At 43.4% G+C, this 15,830-nt stretch overlaps 1 protein-coding gene across 1 annotated transcript; it reads left to right on the top strand.

The window, feature by feature from the left end:
• Positions 1 to 6,454: 6,454 nt before the first annotated feature.
• LOC117604211 (cuticle protein 7-like) lies at positions 6,455 to 8,614 on the top strand (the record flags this gene model as incomplete). Its single annotated transcript, XM_034324080.1, has 2 exons — positions 6,455 to 6,701; positions 8,469 to 8,614. Coding segments are annotated over 2 exons (393 nt in total), but the record flags the coding sequence as incomplete, so codon positions are not given.
• Positions 8,615 to 15,830: the final 7,216 nt, after the last annotated feature.

The raw sequence follows: 15,830 nt of genomic DNA, 5'->3' as shown, positions 1-15,830 counted from the left end.
AAGGCTACCAACATCGCACCTGTGAAATCTCACGAACAACTTGAAACCTACGATATCCTCGAAACGATTAAGAGTCTGAACCGCGGTATCGTGGAATCGTGAAAGAACTTCGAAGTCCCGGTGTGATTTTGAAAATTCTTTAACGTAGCAATAAGTTGTTTGTCAAAAGTTTATGGTCTCTTTGATCGCGGGAGAATCTTTGTATCAGGACAGATGTAAGCTCGAAGAATCGGATCGTTCGGGCATCCCCCGGGGCAGTGAACAAACTTACGATATTCCAAGCGTCCACGGGGATCAGCCGTTGGTCAGGTAAATAATGCTCTTTATTTTCGATAGTCGGGGGGGTATAACCACACAGTCTCCATCGATGTCAGCAGATTTTCCAGTTCGAAGCTGAAAATGGCTGAGTTTCGGATATGAAATATCGCTGGCTGAGCTTAAAATAGAGCTCTCCAGGCGACTGGAATACCGAGTATCGAATGGTATATATCTTCTCTTTATTTAGAAGTTACATTATATCGAGTGGAAACGTCTAAGCAACAACGAAATTTGTGTTCGTTCATATAATTATATCACGTAGAAGTTACAACGAACTCCGTCGCCTTATCTCTTCGAAGATACCTCGACTCAACTGCCATTGTCTATAATAACCTTGAGTTATACAATTAACGATAGTTTACGAGTTGAAGAAAGGGGATGGAAGCACGCAACGATTACAGGATGAAAGGATTCGGGACATGTCCCGAACACGGAATACCCCTAATTACACAGCGTCGCAGGGCAATTACCTCGACGATGATGAAGCTATTACGAGCACGGCAGGACTCGGAGAAATAACTTGGCCGCTGATAAAAGCCGACATAGACTTCGAGGAAACTTATTTCAAGTTCCTCGGTTATTGGGCCTTTTGAAAGCGGCCCTCCTTTCAAACTTCTCGATTTAACCCTTCGACCCTCTTTAAATTATCATTAATAATTCGTTGGTCTCCATAATTCAAGATCAAATGCAAGTTTCGTATGGATTTTACCCGAAAGAAAATACACGTATTCCCTGTCCTGCCGCTCCATAAAAAAGCAGAGGAACTTTTTCGATCAAAGTTGCATTGTATATCACACGGTGCATTACGAGGGAAACAGTGACACCGCGATAACCACGGGATTTACTATGAAATTGTGTCCAGAACTTTTTATAAACCGGAAAGTTTATCCGATTTTATTGAGTCGACTAATGCAAAAAAAAAAAAAAAGTTTCGTTACGAATAGCTAATTATATCTCTGGTACAAACAGTTGGAGTCAGAGACAGCTGGTTCCTTCGGAATCGAGTTGCAACGCATTACCGTTATCAGGATGGTCGATCAACGAATCGTTGGACGCTGAAACGACTCTTAGCGTCGCGTCGCGGCGTTCTTAGCCCTCGTAGAAGTTGGAAGCTCGTTCAAAACGAAGCCGGAGAACCATTAAACGGTGCAGGAGAGCGACAATAGCGGGTGGCGAGACGACAAAGGCGATCTCAATCCCTCTACGTTTGCTTCCTTTTCTTTTTTTTTTTTATTTTTCGGCAGCCAACGGTAGAGAAGGATGCAGAGGAGAAGCAGAAACGGTTGTCCGCGTCGGCGACGAGGCTGAGTATCAATTACACGGGCTCGGTGCCGTTAGAGTTTTCCGGAAATTCGCGTAGTAAGTCAAGCCGAGGGACACTGGAACACCCTGGAGGGCGAACAATGCCCCGAGGTCGACGCTTTCGCATTTGCATATGAATTGGGGGAGCGTTGGGTCGCCACCTACGCGACCACTTGCGCCGGCCGCAGAACACGACCCCGTACAGCCTCTCTGCTCGCCTTCGCCTGGGCCGACGAAAGTGTCTGTATAACATGTCACTGCTAGATATAACTGCTTATACTATTACTTGAAAATGTTTGCCCTTCCGACGTTACAACTGTTTCCACGAAGATGATTTGTTTCTTTTTTTCTTTTTTTTAAGATCCCAGAGGTTTCATCGAATGATTAACGATTCGAAAATCGAACATGTAGAATCCGGGAGAGTACTTGAACGTAATTGCAAAGCTGGATGCTTTCCAGAGTTTCGTCGGTGGATATGGTTTACAGATTCCTCCGCGTTCTACCCCTCCTCTGGTCGCATCGGCCTCGCTAACGAGCCGAAGCATTTTCCGGGTCCTTGCTAATTTTCCAAGTGTCCCGATTACAGCGTGATAGCCGGCGCCTGGGTCACACCGGTGCCGTCGGGTTAATTGGTTTTCATCCCGGAGCTGAAGTTACGGATATCCAGCTTGGATTATCGTCCGCTGTAAACATCGGTTTCACCAAGGATCCACGGCTGCCGGTAGGTCACGAACCCGGATTTTCTTTTTACAGCAACTACCCTCAGCGAACGTCGTATCTTCGTCGTTGCCCGGCTCGTGCCTTTACCACTTAATTGCTTCGTGTTTGCCTTTCGTCGAGCAGAATGTTTCGATATGGGAGATCCGTAAGCTTCAGGGGTGTTACCAGGAACGCTTGGATACGGGATTCGGTAAGTTTAAAGGTGTAACGAGGTTGTTAATTTTGAAAGCACCCTTTGGGTGTTGGTTCGATAAGTGCCAGATAATATTGCTAATTAATTAAATAGCAGAGTCTGGGTGAAGAAATCAGATTATTCGATGCTGAACGCATTGCGTGCCAGCGAGCAACCCTCGTATGAAATAGTCAGCAGAAAACTTAGGGGAGCGATAGAAGTAGATAGGATGTTGTTTTGAGATTCCAAATTGCACACAGGGGTCAAGGAGGAATCCTGGATAGCGTTTCGTCGTTCTTCCATCCCCGAAGCGTGGGTGGATCGTGACCTATAAACGTGGAACGGTCGTCGACGCCCTGGAAAGCGAGATGGCGGCGGATATGCCGCGTTCCTGGACCGAACGTAGAGCAAAAGAAACAGATAGGAGAAGAACGCGGAGGAGGAAGCAGAGGGGGATGGGTACACCTTGAAATTCGCGGGCAAACAGAACTATTCGTCTTTATCTGGCTGAAACTATCTCGTTGGAATTTGTTCCGAGGATACTTGGGACATAGTGATCTCGCAAGAGGGTTCCTTGCAATAGCCTCTCTTGTCCTGGGTCAAATGTCAGCACAATTTTCAGAACTGGATCGCCGATCTAACACTTGTATTTTTGCGGGATGCCCGTTTCCATCGTCCTCTTTGACCCGGGACTTTCTCGCTGGACGGTTGCTTTAAATCTTGCTAGTTGAACGGTTTAGTATCTCCTTGGCCGGAGGTCGTGAATTCTGGTTGGTCGGAAATTCTGATTTAATATCGGACGAGAGAACAGCTACAACGGCGTAGACAACGAACGTTAATCTCAGGATTTACCGGTTGGATTTTAGTCTTGCCGTCTTCCCTTTTATATGTTCGTATCGCGATATTGCCCGGGAATCATTGACATACACAGAGAGTTTCGAGCTTCCGCTCGTACGATTCTCAGCTAGGTCTTTCACGCTGATCTCCGCCTGCTTCCGTATCCGATTCTGCTTCTCGTTTCCTGCTGCCGCATCTGCGACTAGCATGTTTTACAATCTCGTCCCACGCGTTACGGGATTGCACGCTCGAGCACAAAGAAACTCGACGGCAAAGAGTTACGGAAAATAGATTTGGTGTTTGGCTCCTGGCTTTCCTCGATGCTGATCGCGCGAATTATCGTCGAAACGGGGAATCGTTGATTACTTTCTCCGATGAGAAGTTCGTCGGGTAGCTCGAACCGGATCGATCTCAAATATTAATTAATATTGACCCTTTCATAAGGAACGGTTCGACGGCAAGCCGGCTCCGAATGCTCGAGAAAGAAATTAAGCTTTCGAGGGGACTTTGTTTAATTAAAATATCTCCATCCGCTGACGAACCCAACGGTAAAAAATATTCCAAGGATTATCGAAGTTACTTTTTAAGTTTGTCGATGAATATCGCAACGGTGGGACGGGGATTGTTATTAGCGGCAAGTGTTGAGAGAGGCACTGTGCAAATTGAAATATCCTGATTCATCGTCTAACGTATTCGTGTCGTTTGCAACCCTGTTAGAAGTTATGCTTCAAGAGCTCGTGTCTCAAGGGATAGGAATCCAAATACGATTCTACATTAGTTGTCTATGCGTACGACAGAAATTCAGAAACACGTACGCTGTGCTTGACTCGCATCACTTGCTAGACGGAGTGTTGCTGAATTATGGGTAGAAACGTGCACTTGATAGAATTCATTAAATTAATTTTCCCAAATATTCCTACGTGTACGTAACCTTTGAAAACTTTACATTAATCCTCGAACCATTTAATTTTGTATTACAGGAATCAATTTGTTAGGTTTTACTTGTTACTTTGATGTGTTATGGTCAACCAGAACAACCGAATCAACAATATAACCAATCTATTAAATTTCTGATCAATATTTACACAACCCTGGTTGCCACCTAAAGTCGACCAATTATGTTGGAAACTATGAACCATTATTTGCAAGAATATTGATGAATGAATACATGACCTACTATGATTTCAGTAAACATTATTTTGTATGCATCTAAACGGCTTTGGTAAACGTTCTAGAATTGAAGAAACCGTTTCAAACGCATCGTTAATGATCTCATTAAATAAATGAAAACAGAAAATATTTAAAACTCGTATATTATAGAAAATTACCCGGCGACCTAAAAAGCTGAAAAAATGCTAGTTAATTATCAAACACGCTCATTAAGAGTTTCTTTTTTCGCTGCTTTGAACAAGTTCTACCTACAACCGAGTAAACAGTCTGCATAAAAAGAGATCGAAGTAAAAGCAGCTGCGTTTCTCGATCCGTCCGCGATCCGTGAGCACTCGGAAATTAAAGTTGTTAATTAGGCGTCATTTACAGCTTCAACTGGACAAACGCGCGAACTGCGAATTTCAGTTTAAACGAGCCAGGGAAAATGATCGGGTTGCTTCAAAGGGTACGACCGTTTCATTGAACGCGGCAGCTCCATTAAGTTGTAAACCGAAAATTACTAATCAATTGGGAGGGAGGGTGGTAGCCGTTCGTGGAACGAGATCGATGCAAAATAAACCGCCCTTCCTCGAGCCCTTTAACTCGGTCCCGTTCCTTTTATTTCGCTTAGAGTGTCGCCAGCAAATCTTATTTAAAGGCAGATTTATCGCCAGCCCTGAGATCGAGCTAGGATATTACGCTGGACCCGGATGCGCCATTCACAATGCGACTCCTCGACTCAAAAAGTGTCATAACTCAAAAGCGGAGCGTCTCTTCGAGCACTTCCGCCGTTCCAGCACATCGTGTGCCAGAATCCATCCTCTTTTCGTCTACTCCGGCCACCAGGATCGTTTCGCTTCGCGACAACGGAATCCCCTGTGCTTTTTGTTAATAACGCGCGGGACCTGCCCGTGGTAATCGAAAATCTTGCGCGCTTTTTGCAAATCGACACCCGGATTCTATCCATCAAACAAACTACCTTGAAATATTCCTGGATAGTTCTTAAACAGAGGAGGATTTTTATAAAAAAATCAAAGGAACAGTCTTTCTTCCATGATCGATTCAAAATAATCCTCTAACCAAGTGTTCGATGTAAAATGAAATTTCATAGGAAATGGACCGTGTGCGGCTTCCAGGAAGAGATTGGAAATTTTCAATGCAATCTGTCGGATCTATCGTGCGTGACGATCGCTAAACGATAACAGGATCGATACGCGTGTGTCAGCTGGACGAAGAAATCAACATTCTGAGATTCTGTGATTTTTGCCCTCCCCTTTCTCAACGCTAGCTCCATTAGAGATCCAAGATTGACTAATGCGCGCTCGAGCGAGCACCGCTCGGCGACGCTTTTTGCCGCGCCGGCCCGCTTGAATAATTGTGTTTTGCAACGTCCGCGTCGGCCAAGTTCCGGGCATGAATCCAAAGAAGAATTAAGCAGAGGGAAACTTTTTAAGTGGACCTATAAAAGGAACAATACCGACGAACGTTGAGGTTCAGTTTTCGGAGGATCGCGAGACTCGCATCGCAACCGTTTCGATTCCCCCATTTTCTCGTTTTCTCATCTAGTTATAGTAGAACAGTGGTATGGCTTTTAAAGTGAGTGTACCCGCAATCAACCGATTGACCATTCCTCATTTTTTGTCTAACCATGAGATAGGTGGTTTCGATGCAACGCGATCGATCAATCGTTTCGTACCATTTAATTATCAGTCCGCGCGCTCGCTCTCTAACAGAATCGTTCCATCCCGGTCTATCGGGAATACCATCGATTCCCCGTGACATTGTTTAATCACTCCGTAAATTGGAAATTCTTTTCAAGATGAAAACGTTGCGTTCCATTCGTTCGCAGTCGAAATTATTTCTTACTTTACCCTTCGATCTTTGAACGTTCTAAAGATATTTGATATTTAAAAATTTCTCAAAATTTGCTGATTTTAATATTTAATATATTTTTCTATACAGTTGGTCGCATCCGTCCTCTTGCTTTCGACTATGTTCGATTGGAAAGTAAACGGCCACGGTCACGCGCACTCTTTCCAACATTTCCACGGGCCGGTGACAGGCGATGGACAGGAAGTGTCGTGGAAGGACAAACACGGACACCACGAGCACGATTACGTGGCCCATCCTCACTACGAGTTCTCGTATGGGGTCGACGACCACCATACGGGTGACTATCACGGTCAGAAGGAGCACAGGGACGGTAAGTACCGCGTAAATTTTCCTCGAGAAAATTAATCTTTGTTCCCGGAACAAAAGTCAAGTACGACTATCTCGACGCGTGTAAGATATGTAAGTATAAAGAGGAAGGATAACCCAGTTACGTCAGTGAAATCGCGATGCAAACGTCTCCGGTAAAGAACTGACAAATGTACGGCAAGCAGGAGGAAGGAACTGATTGCGAGAATAAAAAAGTGGCACGGTTGATCTTTGTTCGCGGAGGATTTCGTAATATCGTGGTTGGAATACGGAATGAAACACCTCGAACCATCGACTCGGTTCTTCCTCCTTCCTGTGTAACCGGGGGAAAAGCCTTTTCGAATCCCTTTCTCCCCTTTGCATCTTTTTAATTAGTTTACAGTAATTCGAGAAAGCCTAGCTCTCGCGTTGCCTTTTTGAAGTTAAGGGCGCGTCACGAATCCGCCCACAGAGTTTCTTCCATCTTCGTTTTCTACGTAATCGGCCTAATTAAAAGCAGACGGTGTTCTGCTTTAATGATACTCGGATTTCGAAAACTTCGAGGGCTCGTTTGCAGTAGGTAGTTAAATGGGTATCAAGAAGATTTCGCGAGTCTCTGAAAGCTATGAAAATTAACGATATTAAAAATGTTATCGAAGATATTCAAACGAATTCAAATTCTCATTAATTTATAGAAATAATTTTGGGTACAAAGCAACCTTCGATTTACGTTTCCTGTCAATTTTCACCATGAAATTCAACGATGTATCTTCGTCAGGTCTCCTTTAAGACGCTCATCGTTCGGCGATCCTGTCGTTAAATCAGACCCTCCTCTGCCAACAGACTTAATAAGATCGTAACATTATACGGGAGAAGTAATTACGTGGTGATAATCTTGGTTTTCGAGGCGACACGTTGATTTAATAAGTGGCTGATTGTAACCTCCCCTACGAGCCATCGAACGAGCTTATTTGAAAATCCTTGGTCGTTTATAAACGAGAGAAAACACGGTTGATATTTGCAGAGCCGGGTTCGACCTGCAACGAGGAGAGAAACACTCGTTGCTTTGCTAATTATTCGTAGAGGGAAATTTGCTTTGGAAATAATTCGCGATACGGTGACGAGCCCCATTCCTCCCTGTTACTTTACAATGTTAATCCTCTAACTAGCTGTGCTTCGACTATGAATTCTATTTACTGTACGCTAAACACCGTGCTCGCGTGTTTAAACTACGCCCTGTAGTTACGAATGAATGTACACCCCTGTGCAAAAGTATCCGTCTGAACATCGTATTTGCCATACACCTGTCCTTTCACCCTTCAACTTTCCAGGAAAGGATTAAAACATTCATTTGCCTGCAATTTTCATCGTAAGTTACTCGTTTCTCGTTCCCGCTATCGTTCGGTACTTTGAGGCATTACGAGGATCTTCTCGTTATCTATCTGTTTACATAAATTTCAATTTTCCCTTTTCAAAAGGAACGAAATCGTTCTTCGATTGTTTTTACCTCGCCGGGCAAACGGAAAATAATTTTTCCCTCCTTTCATAAAATGATAAATGAAGCAAACTGTAATTAATCGAACGTGAAATCGTTTATCAGTTAGTTTGTAATATTCCAACGTTTTTAATAAGCATTAGCGTAGCAGAATTCTGAATTCTGTCAGCGAAATTGCAGAAATTCGAGATAACCAATCAAACGGCTAATAGATCTGGGAGTAATTGAACATTTTTACGACTTTTAATTCCAGCAAATTTCCCCGACCGTAACGCGGTTTTATCATTTTCTTTTCAGGTAAAGAAGTTGTCGGCGAATATACGGTGAAAGAGCCCGGCGGTAACGTCAGAACGGTCAAGTATCACGCTGGAAAGCACGGATTCTTTGCCCACGTTCATAACAGTGACGGAAACGACCACCATGGAGGAGGGCATCACTATTAAATGGAGTGCAGCTGGTGCATTCCCTGCCAAAGATCACTTGTTACGTTACTATTGTTGCTGTTATTACATAACGTTAATTGTTCCCTTTCAGTTCTGATGATTAAAGCAATCGTTTAAAATAATTTTCTAATTTCACGTTTACAACCGGATTCGTAATTACTTCGGCTATCTGCGGGGGGGGGGATAGTTGAAAATTTAATACGATATGCAGTTGATCGCGGTAGATCGGATATTATCCGTTTCAAATTACTTGATCGTTTAGCGGCGGGAACATTCGATCGGCGAGATTCGTAACCCGAATCGAAAACCGATGGGCTAGGGCTAACGAACAGTGGCGCGATTTCACGGCGACCGATGTTTTTAACCGGAGTGACGTTTACTGATTGACAGAACGATCGTCAGGGACGTATGCATCTCCCCTGTGATTACATATCCAGGCTTAACGGAAACACAGCGCACCGTCGCGATGGTTTCACCTGCGAATCGATCGAACGCTTTTGGCAATTAATGAGCCTCCTGACTTGAGATACGATCGCTTTATCCCGATATCTCGCGGTCCGATCGATACTCCGCAATCGCATCGATGCCGTGAACCGTTTGCAGTATTAAGAGTAAGCTAGAGAATATCCGTTAATTCGCTCGATAATAACTCGTCGTCGTGGAACATTTAGCAATTTGTTGCGTGAGTACGACAACGGTAATTTTAACGAACTTTGAGAAACAAAGGAGCCACGCGACGCGGGGGACGGATTCTAATCAGGGATAAAGTCGAAGAAAGGCCGGACGCTGTTTAAATACCATTCATCAGCCGCACGCGATGGTAAACGTGGCAAATCGATCCGCGGACGGCTGAATGAGACGCACTTAATTGCGTTTACGCACAATACCTTCTGACGACAATATGTTTGGAGCACGTGCACGTTCACGTTGTCATCGACGGGACGGTAATTCCGTTTTCGACGGATGCTTTGTATCGTCTTGTCTATGCCTGTGGCTGTTGCCATTGAACGCTTGAAAAATTAAGTAATATTAATTAAATGTTCGTTGTTCACCAGCACACTTAACTGTAAGGAATGTTCTTACGTCGTCCCGTTGCTTTCTTTCGTACCGTTTGTGCGCTGAAGTGCTCCGAGCTCCGTCCATGCTCTCATTCGACGTTTCCCGGGGTATTTTTCACGGCATTTCTGGTGCTGCGTGCCGAGCTTCCGTACTTAACGCTTCCCGTGTGACGAGAACTAGATTACACGGCGAGAAAAGCCTCCAGACGGAAGGAAGAACAATAATCCGGGAACAAAGCAATAAAAATGTTGTCCCGTGTTGTCGAGGTAATCTGCTGAGGTACATAAAAAATGATAGTAAAATTCTGTCGTTAAATGGAAACTCCATTTCCGATTGTCGATCGATGGTCCGAGTTTCGATTTCCAGGAATGACAGTTTCCGCGATGATTTCATGGATGTGTTTCGTTTAACAAAACTCTGTTTGCACTTCAACATTCGGCAAACATTTGATGTATTTTTTGATGCATAAATGTTTGTGTCAAGGGAGGATGTACCCTTCAGCGTAATTGGCGCTGTGCAAATATTGCACCGGCATGTCGGAATTTTATTCAAAATATTTTTTACAAACTGAATTTTCTCGAAAACGTGTACGGGTAACATTAAAGTTTCATTAGCGTCAATTGAACTTTTGGATATATACCATTGGTTTTCAAAATTGGTACCGTAAAAAGGGGTTGAAAAGCACTGAATTAAAATGTGTGTATATTTTTCGACCAAACATTACGGTAAAAGGATGAATAAGAGAATGGTAAACTTTTAATTAAAGTTTCTAAATATGTTAACTGATCGAAAACGCGTCGCATTATACCGTGATTTCAATAAACGCCGGACGAGATTAATGGACAATTGTTATCGATAATTAATAGTGTTCAGCCGTATTTGACGTCCCATTGAAATTAGTAACCATTGTTTCCCTGTCCTTTGTTTTATCGCTCCTTCGCGGGCAGAATTTTCTTTGCCGGCTAGCAAAGTCATCGAAGAATCTTCGAGTAAAGACTCCGCGAACAAGCCGGAAAGCCAATGAAATGGAAATCATGAGAAAACGTAGTAGAATGAATACCCCTCGTCGTGGTCTTACGAGCCATTAAAATTGGATATCACTGAAACTAATTTCTTCTGCCTCGCTCATAGTACAGTTCATATAATTGTCGACCCTTGTTCGAACTTTGTCCCGGCTATGAATTCGAAAAGTTTCCACGACGAATCGAGCATTGGGGACTTGTTAATTAGGACCTATTCTTCCCAAAGATTCTTTATTTCATAATTCAAGAAAAAAAAAGATTTACTACCAAGAAACTTACACTTGTTCAACTGTATTTTACTCTCGTAACGAAAAATCGTAAATATTTTCTTTTAAACAGGGCAACGTATTTTATAATTAAAAGCATTTGGACTACGAAAGATAAAAAATCGTGACCCAAACAAAGGTATTAACTTAAACTTAAATATATAATTATTAAACAAAAGGGTTTTCAAAGGGACGGTGCAAAATATAGAAAATGAAAATATATGGAGTGCAGAATTAAATTAGAATTTTGGCTTCCTCCATGGTCCGCCGTGTGAGGGGTTCTCTCTCTGGTCCGCGCGCCGTTTTGGGGGGTCTCTCCATGGTCCGGCGTTATTATTACGTTACATTTCTTACTTTATAAAGATTACATTTCTAAAGATTCCCTATCAAAGATAATTGGTGATGACATATATAAAGAATCCTCATGGCTATTTTGAAATCCAGTTACACCGTGTTGCCGGAGCAAACTGTGCATGCTTTCGAAGGGAAGAAAGGAAAACAGCGGTATGTTTGTCCAAGGCACCCTGTGCCTTCGGCCCTTCGAAGTTAAAGACCAAATACTCAATCTCGCTGTCATAAAGAAAATAACAGAGCTGCCAGGAAATCTCGCGCCGTGTACTTCCGTGTTCCCTCGATAACAATGTAACCGTTGAAACGTCATTTCCATGCGCGAACGAGTACGATGAAGAGAACGCGTTCATCAGTTCTGAGTTAGATTGAAGCTCGACGTTTCCGGTAACCTTGCTTATCACGATGGAATGAGCACATCCCTCCACTCTTGACACACCTCCGCTATACAGGTCTTCTCAAAAGTGGAGTTTTGATGATATCACATATTGTAATGATATCTTATTACAGAAAACGAAAGGTTTTACGTGAGAAAAATGCTACTACTATATAAAAGGACAGCCCCTTTTTCGTTTTGAACCGTTAATCGCGAAAACTACTGAACCAATCGCTATCAACTTTTAACTATATCATCTTCATGGTCCCTGGAAGGTTTAGCAATAATAAAATCTACTGATTTTTCATTAAAATGTTATTATGCTATTAAAAAAGTGATTTTTGATATATGAATCCCCGTCGCGCATGCGCTCTTATCGCCCGCAGCCGCGCATGCGCTCTTATCGCCTGCGGCCGCGCATGCGCTCTTATTGCCTGCAGCCGCGCATGCGCTCTTATCGCCTGCAGCCACGCGCGCGCTCTTGCACCGCTGGAGTTGAGAATCATCCACTAGATGACTAGCGGCATTCCACAAGATAGTTGGCGAATACAGGCTATAAGATGAGCTCACCTACTCGCCACATCAATTATTACTTCAAATTCTGTAAGTTTTTATTTATGAGAGCGGGCAAAGCCGCGACGGGGATGCTAGTGATGAATATTATAAGAAAAATATTACGGCGATGATAACACGAATTCTATCATTTATTTTGAATCAACCTGTGTTTCACACTGGTTGCATCGAATCTTCGTTAAGATCGGGTCGATGCAGTCACCTTTCCCGTCGTTGTTTCGCCGGACAATGGATGAAATTAAAGTCACAATATTCACCTAGCCAGTTTTATTCAGCGACAGTTCGTTCTCATTTAAATTACGGGATAATTTGTATGATGGCATTGTGAATTCCTTTTACATACGAGTTGTCGGAAAAATCGGGCCTCGTAATAAAATATCGTGACCCGATTGTCAGAGATCTTGAAAAAGTCCTCTTTATTTAACAAGCATCCAGCTTTTTCAAGCACTTTCGAGGCGATACGATAGAACACGAGGTAAAAATTGTTTATAAACGAATGAAACGGTTTATTGTTCTCGTTTCAGGCTCGAAGGGAGAAACGGCGAGGCATAAAATTTATACGTTACGTAATTCCGCTTCATCCCCGGCGGAACATCCCTTCTAATTTCGTTTCTTCCATTTTTTTTTTCACGTACACGATACGCTACGAGAAAGGGGGGAAAAAGTAGGAAAGAATTTGAGCGCGAAATAGCGTCGTAAAGTTGAAAGGTAAGTGTGCGCTCGTCAAATATCGCACTGGCATCGAACGGTTCCAGGAAGCACGACTTCTCTTTCAGCTTCCGCTTTATGAAGTTTCCTAGAGAGATCCTCTTCCCTTTACCTCCGGCCGCGAGCGTGGCAAAAGTTTCAGCCGAACGTTCTACGGTGTTTTATTGTAAACGAAAACACAGGGGGGTGGGGCGAAGTTTGAAAATAAAAATAATAAAGTGGCAGCAAGAGGAAAGACATAGCCGGCTGAGCAAAGGGCGACGACGTTATGGGAAAAGCTACGAGGCTTGAAGAGAAGTAACACGGTTGACTGCTCTTGGTTTTTCCAGTTTTAACAAAGTACAGTTTTGCTAGGCTAATTAACCGATAATGAGAGAAAGCGAGAGGAAATGTTCGTTGCAAAGGGGCACCAGCTCAGACGGAACAGAGAACACGCGGTCGTAGTTAATTTTGTCTAATTAGTCAACTTTAAAATTTGCTAATGGTATTTCATCGAGATACCTCATTTGTCAATGTTTCTCTGGAAGAGTAATTATTTGTAATCAACTGACAGGGCAGTTTACGTAGCTATGGAAAATAATTGAAAGGTGGAGAAATATTGCAAATTATTTAAGCTTCGAAGCTCGACGACCTAATGGAATTCAAGTTTTATCAATCTTCGACTATCAACCTTTAATAAGGAGTTAGCTCGAAAATAACGACCCGTCTAATTGCCGGTTGGCTGTAAATAAATTACAGGATAACGGACAGGAAATCAATTCGTGCAGAACGAATGCTCACCGTCCGATTTCGTGCGTCAGCTTCGAACTGTAACTCCCAGCTCGTTGCTGGCTGACGGTTCTCTCTTTCCACTAAAACGTTTCGCTCAGCCAGGAGAAACGAAAACGCCGTGAACAGACGGAATCAAGCTTCGACGTAGTGATTGCAAACGCGGCTGCACACACCGTGTGCACGGATCCTGTCGTGCAGCATTGCACCCACTGTGCACCTCGGTTTTCGACTTATCGATCCGCCCCCGTTGCCGGGTTTAATTTTCTCCGGGCGTCACGCTTGTCCCGTCTTGGCGTGCACCGCTGTCCGAGCATCCCATAAATATGTTTCAGCCACGGCGAAGCACATTTTTTTTCCACCACTGACAAGCGTCCATTGATATTTCGTCGGGACTCGGTCGCCATCCGAAACCTTCCCCTATCACCCCGTTCGCTCTCTATGAAAAACACGGACAGTGTAAATTGCGATCGATTTATTTGAACGCCGGTTAGATTACACTACTGGTAGTAGGAAATGATTGACGTTAAATTAATCAAATTGAAAGTAGAAACGAAACATACGTACACGGTTGTTCAGTCCGAAACTCGAGCAGTTTCGAAGCAATAATTCTGCGAAGTCTGCACGAGCTGGCCAAGGAACGGGAACGGAGTCCACTTTGTGAAATTACTCGTAGATCATAAGAATCGTTCGACCACGGAACGCCTATACATTTAGATCAGAAGCTCATTTTTCTCTCTGGATAATCACGCCCCCGTATCGATGCATCTTTACCCCTTCTGCGTTGAATTCGTGAGCTGAGAAATAGAGAAACGTGGTATGATAGGAAGATAAATTTTGGAAATAAAATAAAATCTCTTCTTCTACTAAATTGTATTTTAAACACTTTGAATGGCACGGTGAAAATGAGCATTCGTTGTGGGACGCGTTGAAGTTCTAATTAGTAAAAATAGGAGTAATTAATTTCAAGCCTTCTATTTGCTACTTTACATTATTCGTACAATAGCAATTCTATAGTTTTTTTTTTTTTAAATTATATAGGCATTTTTGTAATTATCAGCCTATTTCCGATGGTACATTGTACGACATCGTAAAAGTAAGATCGACTTCCGTTCCGAGCAGAGTACGCCAAGAGACAGGACGGAAGGGATTTCGTTGCGATTCGTTGGATAAACGGGAAAGTTGGCTGTAAAATCCGTATCGGTGTGCGGAGGGCGAGGGTGAAGGGACTAGAGGAAACTAATGGTGGAATCCAAGTTGGGTCGCAAAGATTAAACGAGCATCGAAAGGGAGTCGGAAGTAGGACGAGGGTGGAAAGTATGGCCGCAAAGTGAAACAAATTGCCGCGATCCGACGACACGTATTCATCGATGTTTTCCCTAATTTCACCGTCAAACAATCCTCCAACTTCTTTTTTTAACTCGATCCTCGAATCCCTTTAGACCAAACTCTCGTATGATCTCGTCCCGTGGAGGAAAAGTGGTGTTTCCTCTTCGAGGAAAGCGCAATTTTCTGCTCGACGTGTTCAACCGGGGAGAAGAAAACACGTGAAACAAAACGTGCCCTGTCACGTGGGACCGGTATCGAAATCTTGATGGCGGAACAGTTTAATTCTCGCCTTTCCGTGGCTGTTGCCGGAAGCCAGGAAAAGGCAATTAAAACTTCCGAGTTGGCCACTGATGGACGAGCAAACGATGAGAACGTGTAAACGGAGAGTAAAAGTTTCTGGAAAGAGATGCTGGCTGTTTGTTAACACGTTCGCTGTCTACGATATCTGTCTTGGAAAAGCGTGAAACGATACCGGTATCACGATGTTATTAACCCGAAGCGTAATCGTCGAACGACTCGCATTATTCGCGGCTGTGGTTGGTAAATTTATTCGCGAGCAGCCATCAATTTCCATGTGGCATCGATCCGACGACGGGATCAGAAAAATATACTCCCATGTGAATAAATTCAACAGGCATCGCTTAGCATTTCGAAATCATTGTAACGTCCCGAAAGAATTTCCCGAATTTCTCCCTTATCGCCGGAAGCCAGGCCATCGTTTCGGATCACGGGGCTCGAATTTTATACTGACGGATCGCATGCACGTT

Source organism: Osmia lignaria, chromosome 9 (genome assembly GCF_051020975.1).
Source record: "Osmia lignaria lignaria isolate PbOS001 chromosome 9, iyOsmLign1, whole genome shotgun sequence".
Classification (NCBI taxonomy): domain Eukaryota; kingdom Metazoa; phylum Arthropoda; class Insecta; order Hymenoptera; family Megachilidae; genus Osmia; species Osmia lignaria.
Note: the sequence above shows the minus strand (reverse complement) of the source record. Positions and strands in the feature narration are given on the sequence as shown.